Raw genomic sequence first — 17,846 nt, forward strand, 5'->3', positions numbered from 1 at the left:
TCCTGCATTTGTACTTACCTCATCTCATGATTTCTGATTTTGGTGGTATAATTGTGCATGGATGATTTCATATCTTTACTGTATATATACCTTTACTGGTGAGCCTTGTCATTTGTGATATTTTTGTTTCCTGTTGCTGTCTTTTCTTTTCTGCCTAGAGAAGTTCCTTTAGTATTTGTTGTAAGGCTGGTTTAGTGTTGCTGAATTCTCTCAGCTTTTGCTTATCTGTGAAGGTTTTGATTTTTCCTTCAAATCTGAATGAAAGCCTTGCTGGGTAAAGTAATCTTGGTTTGAGGTTTTTTTTCTTTTCGTCATGTTAAGTATATCATGCCACTCCCTTCTGGCCTGCAGAGTTTCCTGCTGAAAAATCTGCTGGTAACTTTATCAGGGTTCCCTTGTATGTTATTTGTTGTTTTTTTTTTTTCCTAGCTGCTTTCAAGATTTTCTCTCTCTCTTTTTTTTTTTTTTTTTTGTCTTTTTGCCATTTCTTGGGCCGCTCCTGCAGCATATGGAGGTTCCCAGGCTAGGGGTCTAATCGGAGCTATAGCTGCCAGGCTATGCCAGAGCCACAGCAACGCAGGATCTGAACCACATCTGCAACCTACACCACAGCTCACAGCAACGCTGGATTGTTAACCCACTGAGCAAGGCCAGGGATCGAACCCACAACCTCATGGTTCCTAGTTGGATTTGTTAACCACTGCACCATGACGGGAACTCTAAGATTTTTCTCTTTGTTTTTAATTTGGTCAGTTTGATTAATATGTGTCTCGGTGTATTCCTCCTTGGGTTTATTTTATATGGTACTCCTTATGCTTCCTGGATTTGAATGAGTGGTTCTTTTCCCACGTTGGGGAAGTTTTAGGCCATTATCTCTTGGAATATTTTTTCTGACCCTTCTCTCTCTCTTCTCCTTCTGGCACCCCTATAATACGGATGTTGGTGCATTTAACATTGTCTCAGAGTTCTCTGAGACTCTCTTCATTTGTTTTCAATCTTTTTTCTCTTTTCTGTTCTGCGTTTGTAATTTCTACTAATCTGTCCACCATCTTGCTTATTCATTCTTTTGCAGCCTGTATTCTGCTGTTAGCTGCTTCTAGTGAATATTTTACTTCAGTTATTATATTTTGCATCTCTTCTTAAGTTTTATATCTTGTATCTCTTTTCTCAGTGTTTCCTGTAAGTTATCCATCTTTGCCTCCAGTTTATTCCCAATGTCTTGCATCATCTTCAGCATCAACAGTCTAAAGTCTTTTTCATGGAGGCTGAGAACTTCTTCATCACTTAGCTGATTTTCTGGGGTTTTTCCTTTCTCCCTCATCACTTAGCTGATTTTCTGGGGTTTTTCCTTTCTCCCTCATCTGAGTTATAGTTCTCTGTCTTTTCACTTTTATAGGTTTTTGGTGTGGTGACCTTTTTATAGATAATAGAGCTGTAGCCTCTCTTACTTCTGGTGTCTGCCCCCCTTGTGGCTGAAGTCGGTATGGGGGGCCTGCTGTAGGCTTCCTGATGGGAGGGGCTGAGGCCCACCCACTGGTAGGTGAAGCTGATTCCTATCCCTCTGGTGGGTGGGGCTTAGTCTCTGGATGGGATTAGAGGCGGCTATGTGCCTTCCGGGTCTTTAGGCAGCCTGTTTACTGAGGGGCCAGGCTGTGATCCCACCTGGATTGTTGTTTGCCCTGGGGCTTCAAATCTGGGTGGGGCCAGATTTTCCCAAAATGGCCACCTCCAGAGAAAGGCACATTGATGAATATTCCCGAGAGCTTTGCTTCCAATGTCCTTCCGTCACAACAAGCCACATTCACCCCTGTTTTCCCAGGATGTCCTCTAAGAATTGCAGTCAGCTTTGACCCAGATTCCTGTGGAGACCTCACTCTGCCCTGGGACCCAGTGCATGTGAAAGTCTGTGTGCGCCTTTTAAGAAAGGGGTCTCCATTTCCCCCAGTCCCGTGGAGCTTCTGCATGCAAGCCCCACTGGCCTTCAATGCCAGATGCTCCAGGAGCTCTTTCTCCCAGTGCCAGATCCCCGCACATGGGAGTTAGATGTGGGGCTCAGAACTCTCACTCCTGTAGGTGAGTCTCTGTGAACCAGTTAGTTTCCAGTCTGTGGGGCTTCCCACCCAGGAGGTATGGGGTTGTTTATATCACGTAATCGCCCCTCCTACCTCTTGATGTGGCCTCCTCTTTTTCTTCTGGAGTAGGATATCTTTTTTAAGGTTTCTGGTCCATTTGGTTGAAGATTGCTCAGCCTTTAGTTGTGAATTTTGTTGTTTTTAGGAGAGAAGTTGAGCTCCAGTCCTTCTATTCCACCATCTTAATTCCATCAGTTTTTGCCCCTTCTGATGATATGACCCCACTCAACCAGAGATGGCAAAAGAACAGAAACCCAGGGCGGGGGTGTTTCACCCTGGAGCCATGCCCCTAAACCCAGTGATCTCTGCCTTTAGTCAGGAAGCCCAACATTGCCTGACTTTGAAACCCCAGTAGCTTCTACCATCCCACACCGTGCCTGGGTCAAATTCACCCTTCACAAGGGCAAAGGGGAAATTACTAAGGAACTGAAAATCGTCTGTCTTCAAAGGCAATATAATAGAGCTGTCAGCTGGGAGACACAAGGCCTTATTCCCAGCTCCTACTCCCCTTTCCTGCTTCTTTCCCTGCAGAGAAGGATCCCAGAAAACTAACCCCTTGGAGTTCATGCTTAGGTTGGTAGCACAGACAAGACCCTCTGCTGCAGTGTGTGGTCCCCAGCAACCATGTGGGAGAAGCCGTGTTCCTAAGATGGGAAGAAAGAAAGCTGAGCTGGGTGCTGAGGCAGTGTGCCCCTGGCCTGGAGTCTCAGCTCTGATGCTATCACTGTGGCAACTCCTGTAGGCTGGATGGAGGAACGGTGAGAACAGGCAGGAGGTGGGAAAACAGCATCAGAGGGTTCCTGCCTGCTGCCATGCCCTGCCGCCCCCATCTGCCCCCCGTCCGGCACAGGGGTTGATGCTTGGTAAGTGCATAGATGATACTAGCAACAGCATCATCATCATGCTACTCACAACAAGTAAATGTACTGAGTACTTAATTCAGTGCTAAACACGGCAAAAACTCCTATCAGAAACAGATATGTATAGACCCCAACTCCCAAAGACAGTGGAGCTCCTCTCTTCATGTGTAATTCCAAAAAGAAAATACTATTATATAAAACAAGTATAAGGGCAGCCAAGAGGATTCTAGTTCCCCCCCATTATGGGTGACGGCTGCATCACTGCAAAATTGCCTCTGCCTGGGAGAGAGTTGAGATTATGATCAGGGCTGTGGGAGGTTGTGTTCTGGTTATGGGGTGTGTGTGTGGAGGGAGGTGCCACTCTGGCTTTTGGACACTGAAGTGCACTTGACAGATTCCACTGCCCTTCTCTCCCTGTCCTTCCCTCCATGCCCCCCCCCCTTTATCCACCCTCCTTCCTGCCACCTTCTGATACCCCTCAAGGAGGGCTAGTGATCCTGATTTTAAGTCAGATACCTCTGAGTCCCCTTTTGCACCCCTTCCAACTTTAGAATTTTGTGTTTGGCCTTTGTTAGATTTGAATTCTTTGGGTGGCAAATAAAAAGGAAATTGTTGATGACTATACTTGGCTACGGCCTTAATGTCTCCCGTAGAAGGAGGAATTACTGTAAATCTATGCTTCAGAATTCTAAGTTGGTTCTTCCAGGCTCCACAGCATCATATCTGTTCAGGAACAGCTGTTCAGGCCATAGTAATGATCAAAGCTGTGCATTCCAGAGCTTAGTGCTCTAATAATGGCAAACACCTCTTCTCTTTTCTCTCTCTCTCTGTGAAGAACATAAATTCTCTGTAGACATCTATTTTAGTGATTCTGACATCTCAGTCCAGAAGCAAATATGCCAGGGCTGTTTTAAAATTCGACAGGACACACCAGTAAGAAAACCTCTCCCTTTGGATTTCAGGACTATTTTTGTTCTGGTTACAGAGATGGTGCAGAGTCTCAAAGGATGAGATTTGTGAGGAGGCCTGATTTCTATATAGAATGTGTTATTCAATTTCAGTTCTATTGAAAGAAGGAAAATCCTTTCTCTTTGGTGGGATTTTCCTTGAATCTAAAGAAAACTGATGTAAAGATGTATACATGTGTATTTTATCTCTATCTATCCATCTGCCTACATACCTATCCGTCCATCCGTCCATCCATCCATCCATCTGGCTAACTAGATATCCTTCCTTGGCACCCATGTGATTATCGTTGGTTGGGCCTCTTCTTAGTCACTTAATGATTTAGGGGACAACATAACAACCACAAAGAATAGCTATCACCTTATTAAAGACATCCTTGCCAAACAAAATAAAGGAAAATGATTTTTGGATGGGTCTGTAAAGTGGTATGTATGCTTTCAGTATAACCTCTTGGTGATTTCTTAGTCAATGGGAGGGTCGGGATGGGGGATTGTAATGAAATTTCTCTTTTTTGTTGGAAATTTACAAGGGGTAAAGTGAAACAGGACCTGGAGTCTGTGCACCTGTGTTTGAACCCTGACTTTGCAAACTGGTTAAGCTTTCTGAATCTTCAGCACCTTTAAAGTGAGTGTGCACGTAGTATCTGTGTCATGGGGCTGTAGGAGGAGGCAGAGAAGCATGATGCCTACACACGGTAAGCACCCTGTCCTTTGCTAGTAGTTGCTGTTATCATTATTATATAAATTATTACTATTTTCACTCCCAGAACTGCTTGTGTTTCTGAGATTTTTGGTGGGGGGGGGGCGGGAGGGGTGGTCTCAGTGCTAGGGAAAAAGGCTTTTCCTTTGTTTCCTGCCCCAAACTGATACCTCTTTTTTTCCTGGTGGTGAAGTCATAGAGAAAGGATATGCACTATGAAGTCTGTAGATCCTTGAAGAGAATAGGAATGGCATTTTAACTCCCTTGTCCCTACTCTTGGAAATGTATACCCCATTTTGGCCACGGAATCACAGACTCACATTTAAGGGGGCTAGTGAGGCAGACAAGAATTGTAGAGCTTTCAGAGCTTCACAGACTTAAGTGCTTCCATTGTGGCCTCTGCTACCCATCTAGAGGACCTTGAGCAAATCCTTTAATTAAGAACCACAGTCAAGGAGTTCCTGTTGTAGCGCAGCGGAAACAAATCTGACTAGTAACCAGGAGGTTGTGAGTTTGATCCCTGGCCGTGCTCAGCAGATTAAGGATCCAGCTTTACTGTGAACTGTGGTGTAGGCCAAAGACATGGCTCAGATCCTGCATTGCTGTGGCTGTGGTGTAGGTTGGCAGCTGTAGCTCCGATTGGATCCCTAGCCTGGGAACCTCCATATGCCATGGGTGCGGCCCTAAAGCAAACAAACAAAACAAAAAATGCCCCCCCAAAACCTCAGTCAAATCCCACCTTCTCTCTAGTGAATTGCTTCATCATCCTATCTCTATACTTTCAAACAAGATAGCTTGCTCCTGAATTTGGTTTAGGAATGAAACTTTTAATAACAAACCCAACTTAAAAAAAACCATCTTGCCCATTGCTATTCCAGGAGCAGTGAGGTTTGTGGGGGAACTGGGGAACTGGGGATGTGGTAGGTGGGGATTGGAACCCAGGCTTCACCACCTACTAGCTGTATAGGCTTCCAGGTCACCTGACAGCTCTGGGACACAGTTCTATATTCTGTTCAGTACCTCCTGTTGGGAGTGGATACCTGTCAAAGTAAGTGCCTGACACGCTGCAGGTGATCAGCAATTCCATCCTCTTCCAGAACCAAACCATGGTCACTGAAGAGTCAGGAGAGCTGAGTCAAGAGGCCATTCCACTGCTCCCCAAGGTTAGACACATGGGCTGCTTGGCTTTTTCCTCCAATATAAGAGGTGAATCATGCCTCCATTCATTCATGTGAGGAGGCCCAGCTCTCTCCTGGATTCTGTCTAAACTCTTTTATTGTTTCACAGACTTAAATGACCACAAGGTTTCTTCCTGGGTAACAATTTTTAAATTTTTCCTCTTCCTTTTTTTTTGTCTTTTTAGGTCCGTTCCTGTGGCCTTTGCCACAGCAACACCAGAGCTGGGTATACACTGGATTTTGACACTGCTGTTCATTTTTAACTTCCTTGAGACAAACTGTACTTTTCCAACTCTGGTCACCACAATGAATCACAATATGATACTTTTTTCCAGCCAGCCAACAATGACACTCAATTTAACCAGAGGAAGATCTGAAATCAGAATACACAGGTGAGACTCAGACATGCCAAAACAAACTGTTCTCTAATATGAGAGACTGAATTGGTACTGCTAGATACAGACTTCATAGCCGGGCACCAACGTTTGTTTTCTGAATTCTTAGTTTTGTTCAAAGCCTGCGGTCCCTATTCTCAGGACATGGAGTGGCGAGGGTGTACTGGGGGAAGTTGGCGAGGGAAATTTTTTAAGGAGGGAAATGATATACATTATCAGGAAGGTGTACAAGCATAGCACACAATGGCAGATTCAGAGCACAGGTTGCTTGTGTAACATGGTATTTGTGGCACCTTGAGAAACAAGGGCTGATCTGAGCCAGTGAGGAGTGTAATCAAAGTAGCCTGCAAGATGATAGTTCATGCTGCAGAGTAAACTCTTCTGTTTTTTTCTGGGAGGAGGAAAGGAAGGAGCTGAATTGGAAATGTGACAGGGGTTAGAAGCTAGGCAAGTAAGTAGAAGCCTAGTTGAGTTCAGTGCAGACAATGGCAATAGCTCTGGATATTACTGAGGCAGGGCACGACAAGGAGCCGTTGCAGAAACTAAAATGTGGTTCTAAGGCTGACAGCAGCCAGTGTGCTAACATGCAGAACAGTGTACCCCAAAGGCTGTGCCACAGGATCCTGCCTTACCTGTAAACAAAATCTACAAAGAAATTTAGGGGGAAAGCACTTGAAACAAAGCAAATACATTTCTTCATTGTAGAACTTCTCAAAGCCTTAATAAGCTAATTGTCTCTCTTGATTTACCAAGAAACATACTGCTTTACCTTCTAAGCTAATTTAATGATGGAATTTTTTCTTTTTCTTTTTGCCCTTTTCTCTTGGTAAAGATTACTTTAGTGCACTGGAGATCATAATTTTGGAAATAACCATTAAGAGTTTTTTGTTTATCATTCCAGCATTATACATTTCAGAAAAAGAATTACCTTTTAAATGTGTTTAACTCATTTCATTGAAATCTCCAATATTCCTTAATTTTTAAAAACAGGAATTTACTCTCCCCATGAATTTTTTTTCATTAGGGCCACACGTGCAGCATAAAGTTCCCAGGCTAAGGGTGGAATTGAAGCTGTAGCTGCCAGCCTACCCCACAGCCACAGCAATGTGGTATCTGAGCCTCATCTGCAACCTATACCACAGCTCATGGCAATGCCTGATCCTTAACCCACTGAGCGAGGCCAGGGACTGAACCCGCATCCTTGTGGATACTAGCCGGGTTCGTTACCGCTGAGCCACAATGGGAACTCCTTCTCATGATTTTTGATCAGACTTTATTTTTCAAACTTAAAAAAAATTTAAAAAATTACTTTCCTGGAGTTCCCGTCGTGGCGCAGTGGTTAACGAATCCGACTAGGAACCATAAGGTTGCGGGTTCGGTCCCTGCCCTTGCTCAGTGGGTTAACGATCCCGCGTTGCCGTGAGCTGTGGTGTAGGTTGCAGACATGGCTGGGATCCCGCGTTGCTGTGGCTCTGGCGTAGGCCGGTGGCTACAGCTCCGATTCGACCCCTAGCCAGGGAACCTCCATATGCCGCGGGAGCGGCCCAAGAAAGAGCAACAACAACAAAAAGACAAAAAAAAAAAAAAAAATTAAAATTACTTTCCTTCTTAACTGGGTTTGAATACAAATACAGCTCAGGGACAGTTAAGAATGGAGCAGAGGAGTTCCCACTATGGCACAGCAGGCTAAGGATCTGGCATTGCTACAGCTTTGGCATAGGTCATAGCTGCAGCTCAGATTCCATCCCTGGCCAGGGAATTTCTACGTGCCACGAGTGCTGCAACCAAAAAGGAAAAAGACAAGAAAAAAGAATGGAGTAGAGAGCTTTCCTTGTTGGGTAGGTTTAGGTGGGCTAAGCAGCCCATGTAACCTCTCACACCCTTCCTAGATTCACCATTCCATGCTTAAGGCACCAGAAGTACTGCACCTACATATTATTTCAAGATACAGTTATTACAGCACTTATGATACATCACTTCCCTAAAATAAATATTTCCTGAAATAATCTAAAGCTTCTCATGTTTTTTTTTTTTCTCCTCCCTCCTACAGTGCTGAAACCATGCCAGAGTACCCATGGATATTGCAGAGATGACAACCAAATGTCACCCACATCTCCAGTATCCCTAGGGCTTTCTCAGGGGCCCGTCACTGAACTCTGAACATAAGTTTCGGCTACTGCCAGCCAAAGCTTCTGTGACCTAGTACTCCTGGGAGATCCTGTGCAGTGGTGGTTCAGCCCATACTCTCAGAAGCCCCGACAGCTGGGAGAGGTGCGTATTGGGATTATTAAGACAATTTAGAAGCAAAAGGCCCCCAGAGTCTATTTGTCTCAGGACATGAACTGCTTCTTTTAACCTTCAGAATACTATACTCAAGGTAAGAAAGAGCAGAAATTAAATTTGACAACATGGGATATTCTCAGTGTTACACTTTATGTTATAATAAATCCTTAAACGCTTAAAAATGCAGTTTAAGATACAGATCACTAAAACATCATAGTACCCAGTAGTCCACAGATTTATGGACAATCCAAAGGTAATACTTGCAGTTCACAGGCTAGAGAGATTATAATCCCAGAGGCCGTATCCTGTGGTGTTAGGATCTAAGGGGGAACTGGAGGTTAAAATTCAAGAGAGGTTTGCTAACCCAGATCCTCTCATAGAGTGGCCAGAAATCAAGGCTCTTCGCCGACAAAGACCCAAAACTAAACCTCTCTAAATATAAACTGACGGTCTCTATTTTTTTTTTTAAAGGCCTCACCCATGCATATGGAATCGGCAAATCGGAGCCGCAGCTGCAGGTTTACACCACAGCCATCCCAACACCGGACCCAAACTGCAGCTTTGCGGTAAGGCCGGATCCTTAACCTACCGAGTGAGGGCAAGGACTGAACCTGCATCCTCACCGACACTATGCTGGTCCTTAATCCGCTGAAACACAACAGAAACTCCTGACCCTGGCTATTAAATAAACACGTGTTCTCTTCTTTTCATTGGACATTTGGCCTTCAGCAGATGACTGAACACCCACATACCAGGCTCAGGCCTCACAGGCATCATGAAGGCTACAAATAAGACCTCTGCTATGCAGCATGTGAACTGACAACGCAGGCCAAAACCAACAAGCCACTGACACATAAGGGTTTACAGAAGCAATGCACACTTGCCATGAGTATGTATATGCCTGGACGGCTTTTCATTTTGGTTTGTTCTGCTTTGGCCAAAAAATAGAGTCCTAATATTTAAAAAATATTTTATTCCCAACCATAGAAGCATCATCATCTACTTATGTTGAAAATAAGTATATTAAAAGAAAGCTGAGTTAAAAGTTTTATTCATTCAACATCTCACATTACAAATATTTAAAAATTATATGCATACTGGTATAAATAGTCATTTGCAAACTATTTAATAACATTAATTTTCCACTAGCACTTCAACAAATGAACTCTTTTTAAAAAAGGAACTGTGTTATATAACTTAGGAGTAGAACATACAAAAATAGGAACTTAACGTGAAAATGACTTTAATAAAAAATGAATTACCCTTATTTAAAATGCTATAATAAATACTACAACCTCCCCATACACAGTAAAAACTATATGGAAATTCAGCCAAGTAGTACAATTAACTGACATACTTAAATAACTTTTCCTTCTGATAATATGAGCAATACACTGGAAAAAAAAAACATTAGGGATTAGTAAAAACTAGACACCCACTTGCTAAAAGTTTCACTTTCCAAAAAATATAACAAAAATCTGATGAAAATTATAAAAACTAATTATACTTTAAATTTTAAAAATATAAAAAATAAAACAGTTGAATACAATATTGTCCCAATTCTTACAATGCTATCAATCACAGTAGCTTTAAAATAAGATAATAAAATAAAGCAAATGACCAAAACCTCTTTTATTCCATTTTTAAAAATAATCTCAAATTTACATTAGTAGAAAGATTGATTTCTGATTCTTTTCTTTAGAAACACCAGCAAGAAAGAGGATTACTCTTAACAGTAGAAAATGACATTTTAAATGTCTGCAATTAAAAACAAAGAATTACACTGCAAAGATCTTTCAAAAGTTTGAAATAAGTATTGCACATAACTTGAAGTTAACTTGCCACAATTCATCACATTCAAGTTTTAAATCACCTTTTAACAGAAGATTCAACTCTTCAAAACAAAAAGGGTGAATTATCAAGTCTTTCCAACAGCACTCTCATAAAATGCTCAATTCATTCACTGCAAGTTTTATTTTGCATTCTGCAGAGGTCTGTGTATGGAGAAGTATATATATTATACCAAAGCGTGGGGACCAGAAGGGGAAGGAAGAGGGTTCCTTTACATAGAAAATAATCAGAAACACTTTATTTTACATTGCAAAAATAACCATGTAATTACTCTGTAACTACATTGTAAGTACATGGCGGGTGCCATGCTAGTGCGCTAGAACTACATGCTTGGTAAATTGAAGTGAGACCCTAAAATCTGTAAACTAATTACATGTTAATTATGTTTTGAGTTACATGGTAACTCCCAACTACAATCCCATGTAATCTGAAGGACATGTAATCAATAAAGTTCAGAGTAATAGATAATAATTGTTTATGCCCTGTAAATTGAAGTGTAACCAAATAATCTGTAAACACGCTTGTCACACAATCACAAGTAAATATTAGTAGAATAACAATTTCTTACATTAGTCATGCATACTAACATTACACACCTGTCTCACGGCAGGCTATTTTTTTTTTCTTTATGTATAATTTAAAAGAGCAGACATCTCTGAATCAAACACGTAACATCAATTTATTAATATTAAAAATGGCTAAACATTCACCAAAAATGTCTGCGTTACGAATTCATTTTAAAAACTTAGTAAGAAGCTGTAGACAATTTTGTTATTTTAAATTTCTACCCTATGCTTATGAATTTAATTTTTTTTAAGGAACTACAGTGTTATCTTGTCATTTTCATGCGAATTTTTTTTTCATTAATTTGTGACTTCACATAGACTATTTCTTAAATTATAGGTACACCAATAGCTGGTGCTGGGGAAGGATGTTTAAGCAACATGCTTTCTCTTCTCTGCAGACTCTAAAATAGCATTGCCAGTGCACGACATTCATAATTTAAAATGTATGCAGAGCACTGAAATGTATAAAAAGCAGAATATAAGAAAATAAAATTTATTAAAATTATTTATATTAAAAAATGAAGTATATGAAGATCTCTCAGTAATAAAAGTACAAAAAGCTACTCTTTGCAATATGAAAAATTGAGGTATTGCATAAAGAGATATCCCGTCAGTGAAAAGTGTGCCTAAAAATGTTCACTGTTGGAAAAACAAGATATACAAAAGTAGTGCATAACAAATATACATTATGTGCGTGACAAAATAAGTTAGCTACAAAAACACTGTACCGAAATTCAGCAGGTCATGTACAAAGGGAAAAATTATTATTCAAAGCTAGTTCTCAAACAGTGTTATTTCTTGTTAACTCATCACACCTGTTTACTGAGTGGGAACAGCACGATAGCACACCCCAAGCCACCTACGAGCACTGAAAAGAATTAAAAAGAGGCCAATGAACATTCCAATTAGAATTATGTAGTTCAGGAGAAAAGAAAAAAAAAGTCCCTGACCAGCTTCACCAGAGCACCCTCTGTTCGCATGACTGCTTTCGATATTTGCAGGGGGTCTTTAAAAGCAGCTCCCTTTCTACGTCTGATTATTAGACAGCAAATGCCTCCATTTTGACCTTTGGAACTTAACAGGTAAATAGTCCATTAAAGCCTGTGTTCAAAATAAAGGACCGAGTTTCCTAAAGATGATCAGTAGGGGTCATCAGCCAGGTGGTTCCACCGTAGTGCTGGGGCAAGTCTTTGGTTTGGAAGGATCCAAGATGGTACTGCTAGGTAGCGCAACCAGCAAGATTGCCATTAGGTTTTTTGTTTTGTTTTTTAATGTTTTGCACACTGGTGACAATCCTTTCCATGGTGGATAGGGCATTTCGTACGAGAATGTAAAAAAATAAATGTTACTTCCATGACCAGGGCTTCAAGAGACTTAATTTCAGTTTACTCCTGAAGCATACTGTTCAACACATAATAACGCCTTTCAAAAGCTAGAATTTTATTTATAATAAAGCATGCATTACTTGATGGAGTTGGCACTTCAAACACTGACTATGTCCCATGCTAAGTTCTGAAACTGTAATGTTATTTTATAGGAAGAGTAAGATAAACATACGTACCTTTGCACAGATTTACACAGTTACTTAGTTCGACAGTGCAAAACACTTGGCAACTACTTAACATTTTTTTAACTTTTTTTTTTCATCTTCTATGTTACAACTAAATTACAGGATACCCAAAGTAACTTTAAATCTAAGAGTAAGCCAATCAGCAGCCAATTTAAATATTGGTTTTGTCTTCCAGTTTTGGCTACATATGTAGTTTAACACAAAATCAAAAACCATAGCCTTGAGGTATCTCTAGATCTGTTTTGTTTTGTTTTTTAATGTCAAAATGGAGAGCAAAGGCTGACACCCGATGAGTGTTAGTAAATTAGGATATAGAGTTTATACATAACATCAAAAATAAAATTTATATATTTGTTCTTTAGGAGAGGAAATGCTAGTTTTCCCACCAGCTGTCATTCATTCTAGCTTTGGTAGGTCTGCTGGGGCTCTGACCAGATAAGTTTAATAATAAGTAAGTGCACTCCCCTCAGAAGTAAATGTACCCAATTTTTACAGTCTAAATTTTCAAACCTGTTTAAAAGAAAATAAACCTAGCTCTGCCTACTTTACCATTTTTTTTTTCTGATGTGGTAGTAACTTCGAGGCATAATGAAATTATGTTCCGCCTCTAAACCTTTGAAGTTCGTTGTAATGCTGCTTCAATCTCGCTTGTGCATTTACGTTTGCTTTAACATGCTCTTTCCTGTTAATAATTGTTAACTTCCTCCACTGCTGTTAAAAGAATAAAAAGGGGATGGAAGAAGTGAGAGAAGCAAAAAAGATGAAAGAAAAGAAAGAGAAAGGCAAAAGCACTTCCCTGGGGGAAACCCCGCGTCAGGAGAGATTGATAGTGTTATTGTTACGTGGTTACTTTAATAAAAGTATTCTTATCTGTTATATTAATAATCATTTAATTAAAACCCCAAAATACTCTATTGTTTCATTTCTCTTTTAATATTTCTCTCTCTCCTCTAAGAAAATGTTGCAGGAAGTTTGGGCCCTCTTGGTGTCTCCAGCAAAACAAGAGAAGAAAACTCCCCTGCAACATGATGGCAATACGAAAAAGGAGTTCGTACATATTGTTTTCAGTGACACAAGAATCTACAAAACACCTATATTATAGGTCATTCTTTCCGTTAGACTATTGTTAGCTTACAGACTGCACAAAAGGACATGCCAGCATGAAGAGGTTGAGGAAGGGGGCAGAATGAACAGAAGAGTGCACTTATTCGGAGGCCTGAAAATGAGCACTGCAGTTATCCTCTAGTTCCAGCGGAAGGAGATATGTCGGGGACGGTCACCGCCTTCCTTCACCAGGGGCTTGTGGAATTCCCTGCCAGCGCGAGAATGAATAGCAGCCCAGCAATATTCACAGTAATACTGCAGACAGGTAACATTAGCACAGAAAAATGGAGCGAATTTCCCCCCACAACGGGCCCCCTGACATTCATCACACAGCTGATCATCCAAGACATATGGCTTAACTTCCACCTGCAATCAAAGAGCAAAGAAAGGAGTTGGCATTGCTCAGTGAACGGACCTGGCAACTCTGACCGCGGGTGGACGCTTGCAGCCACTGTCTAAAGGAGTCTGTGCCAAGTGCCCAAAAGGAAGGGCCGGTAACGCTGTCACTGAAATTCAGACAGTTCATCTTTTAAGCACCTGGGAAGGCTTTTATACCCATCCTTTTACATTTTTGTCTTATTAAATAAATACTTTTCAAATGAAAGAAAGGTTCCAGCAGAAATTGAAAAGTGAAGCCAAGTTCATGTTTGGGAACATCAGAAGGAGGTTTGACCCACAGGAGAGTTTTCATGGACACGAACCGCCACTTTAATCAGTGGATCCGGGTCGCTGTCAGATGCAGAATTATAATCTGCACCAGACCAACTAAGAGAGTCCTAGTGCCACAACAGAGCACCTCAATGTACAAGTCAGAGCGAAGCTGCTTGCATCACACGCTCTTGAGCTGTAATAAGGCCCGAGTCATGGTTTCTATTCACGGCGAACACATCTTGGGTTACAGTCATGAACTTCTAACTCCAGCAAAACAAGATACAGCCCCAGGACTCATAATCCAAAACCTCGCTTTATTCTTTGTCAGGAAGAATGGTCTACCTCAGTTGGAGAGTCTCATAAAATGAGGTCTGCTCCAGCGTCCGACAGGCCAAGCTGCCATTTGAGCCTCTCAAGCATTAAAAATAAGCTGGCTCTTAATTCCCCAGTGAGAAGAGGGTCGGGTATTTTTAGTCTTGGAGCAACTCACAATTGAAACTCCCTTAAACCAGGCTATTACTACCACTGGCGCCACCCACCTCTGACAAGAAATCCTGACAAAGGTTAGCCGTGAGCAAAAGAAAAGTGACAGGGAAGGCAGGATGAGCAGAATAAACCAGAGGATTGAGCTCCTGGCCCTGAGGCCATTCCAGAACACTCACAGTGACAGGGACACAGGTCAAAGAACTGGATCACAGAGGAATACAAATGAAGTCTGAATTTCTAAGGGCGAATCTTACGACTCTGAAACCCATGTAGCAATGAAGCAGCGAGGTAGGAGAGACTGTGCACTCAGGATGTGTGTATTTTTCAGTGTGAATAAAAAGGAGCTCCTCCTGCCCCCTTCATCCGAGCTTACAACAGAATCCACACCCTTCTCCTTACTATACCCCCGTAGAGCATGATGACCACCAGAATGGTAAAATTTCAGCTGCCACCCGAAGTAGAATAAACATGAAACGGAATAGAAGCAGTAAATGAAGACCACTATTGACTTGATAGTTTCTACGTACTGAACCGAGAAAGGCACAATACAGTCAAACCAATAAAGACTTTTTTGAGCACAATGCCTTGGAGTGTTGGATGTCTACGTTGGCCCTAAGGAAAGCGCTAGTCTGCCATGAAATAAGGAGCGGACACCAGAATGTAAATCAGTATATTGCTTACTTCATCAAGAAGGTCTTTCTATGAAAAAAAATCTCAACGGAACTAAAATACGATGCTTACTAATGTGGTGGATTCACATTCTGGTGTAAATCTGGATCTCACTGCAAACGAGCAACAAACCGTATCAACTGGCGGTTGGTTCACAGGCCACCCTTGGAGTAGTACTGCCAGGACAGATTTCTACCCACCAGAACATAAAGAGGTCCCCTGAGGACAGGGACCTCTTGTCCTAGGCACTAAAACATTTGCTGAGTGCATGAAACACAAAGATAAGAAATCTGTGGCAGCAATATGGATGCAACTAGAGAGTCTCACACTAAGTGAAGTCAGTCAGAAAGAGAAAGACAAATACCACATGACATCACTTATGTGTGGAATCTGAAATGTGGCGCACACAAACCTGTCTACGGAACAGAAACAGACTCACAGCACAGACATGGAGAATAGGCTTGTGGTCGCCAAGGGGGAGGGAGAGGGAGTTGACAGACAGTGAGTTTGGGGTTAGTGCTGCAAACTTTTATTTTGAATGGATAAGCAAGGAGGTCCTACCGTACAGCACAGGGAACTAGAGCCAATCTCTTGGATAGAAGAGGACGGAAGAGAACACGAGAAGAATGTGTGTATGTATGACTGGCTCACTTCGCTGCATAGCAGAAACTCATACAACACTGTAAATCTACTCTACTTTAATAAAAAGATTAAAAAAAGAAAAACCAAAAAACTCATCTGTAAATGTAAAGAAAGAAGACAAATAATGGAACACAGAGTCTCAAATATAATAGCCTGGAAAACAGAAGAAAGAGTTATCTTTGAGGTTTTATCCAGCCTTTTGATTCAGAGCCAACAAAGAGGAATTTAAAGTAATGAACCACTCCCTGATTTCAGGTGGGAAGACAGATTGCAAATGAAAAGATTATGATTTCTTTTACTTAATCTGTTACAATGAAATATTTCTTACACATGCAGCCCTTGAGGTGAATTTCTTCAGTCATTTGTTATACAGCGCATAGGAAAACAGGGCTCGCTGAGATATTCTCGATACCCCAGGTTTAAAAAAGAAGGCGAGGAGCTCTCAAGGGCATTCACATTTGTATACTTATAACACAGTACAAAGGATTTGGTAAATACTTATTGAATGACCAACTGAACAAACGAATGGATGAGGTGAAAGTCAATTATAGTGTTCTGGTCAGGCTACTCAGAAAACGACGAGAGAGGAAATTCATAGGAAACTCTTAGATGTATCCTACAGCACGCATCTGTCTAATGGGTCCTATAGGCATAACCACCCGCTGTCGATTTAAATCCCCCCCGCCCCCCCCCCACCCATTCCAAGCTTGGTGATGACACAGAGGGTCATTCTGAGAACTTTCCAGAATGTAGTCCAGGACTTACCCGTTTATCTATCTCTCCATGCTGCAGCTGCACGAAGCGGGCACTGATAGCAGCTATGTAACTCTGTTGATTAGAGAAAGCGACGCGCCCAGCTCCTTTTGGGTACTTCAGCTCAGGGTCGGTATCAATCCCGGCATAGCACACACCTCCGTACAGCCGGTCCATTATCATGGCAAGCTCCACTGCATACGGAGGAGGGAGCAGACACGACATTTGAAGTCAGGAAAATTCATCTGGCTCAGCAAAGATTTCAGCAAAAGCAGTTCCTCTGTCCATCATTATAATATTATTAAAATGACACTAGTTTCTACAACCAGCTGTCTATTGCATTTATCTTTATTCTAATGTAACTAAGGCCAGGGACTCTGCTGGGTGTCTCACAGATATTCGCTCTTGATCTTCACAACACTATGAAGTAGGGAAGTAGTAACTTCCTGAGGAAAGTGGGACAGAGAGGACGATCAGTCTGTGCAAGGTCATGGGAAGTGAAAAGAGTGTGCCCTCGTCTGTCTGCTCTATACCATGGCGCCGCCACATATTTACCAGTTAACAGTGTATTGCTTAATATAAATAGTCTTTTGGACACTACAAATCGGATAGGTAGCCTCTTTGGGGGTCCTTCGAGTGTATTTCCATCAAAACCCATTTTACCTTTCCTTACAGTCTAGCTATGTGCCAGTTTCCCACATAGAAACTTGAGATAATAAATGTATCTTCTCCATGAAGAGTTACAGTTTTGAAGCTGCATTCTTACCCACTTTATGCTCAGTGTGTGTGTGTGTGTGTGTGTGTGTGTGTCTCTGTCTCATATAGGGGCGTGCCTGCGGCATATGGAGGTTCCCAGGCTAGGGAGTCTATTCGGAGCTGTAGCTGCTGACCTACACCAGAGCCACAGCAACGCCAGATCCGAGTCGCATCTGTGACCTATGGATCCTTAACCCACTGAGCGAGGCCAGGGATCGAACCCTCGACCTCATGGTTCCTAGTCAGATTTGTTTCCGCTGCACCACGAAGGAAACCCCCACACTT

At 41.8% G+C, this 17,846-nt stretch overlaps 1 protein-coding gene and 1 long non-coding RNA gene across 13 annotated transcripts in view; one reads left to right on the forward strand and one right to left on the reverse strand.

Moving 5' to 3' along the window:
• LOC102164640 lies at positions 512-17,544 on the forward strand. Of its 8 annotated transcripts, none has more exons than XR_001304762.2 (7): positions 512-4,652; positions 5,675-5,820; positions 6,021-6,227; positions 8,281-8,501; positions 8,985-9,079; positions 9,246-9,402; positions 13,456-16,578. It is a non-coding gene; the product is annotated as an uncharacterized LOC102164640 (long non-coding RNA). The 8 variants fall into 8 exon arrangements; XR_002339631.1 differs by having other exon boundaries at positions 1,894-4,652; positions 5,755-5,820; XR_002339629.1 differs by lacking the exon at positions 9,246-9,402.
• Positions 9,548-17,846, reverse strand: part of CPEB4 (cytoplasmic polyadenylation element binding protein 4) — a 68,742-nt gene continuing 60,443 nt past the window's right edge. For all 5 annotated transcript variants that reach the window (XM_005657625.3, XM_005657623.3, XM_003134043.5 and 2 more), the window contains 2 exons: positions 16,818-16,999; positions 9,548-13,970 (listed from right to left, as the gene is read on the reverse strand). In XM_005657625.3, the coding sequence (XP_005657682.1) occupies positions 13,743-13,970; positions 16,818-16,999 (410 nt within the window). In that variant the 3' untranslated portion in view covers positions 9,548-13,742. The remainder of the gene's footprint in view (positions 13,971-16,817; positions 17,000-17,846) is intronic.

The sequence above is a fragment of the Sus scrofa genome, chromosome 16 (genome assembly GCF_000003025.6).
Source record: "Sus scrofa isolate TJ Tabasco breed Duroc chromosome 16, Sscrofa11.1, whole genome shotgun sequence".
Classification (NCBI taxonomy): Eukaryota; Metazoa; Chordata; class Mammalia; order Artiodactyla; family Suidae; genus Sus; species Sus scrofa.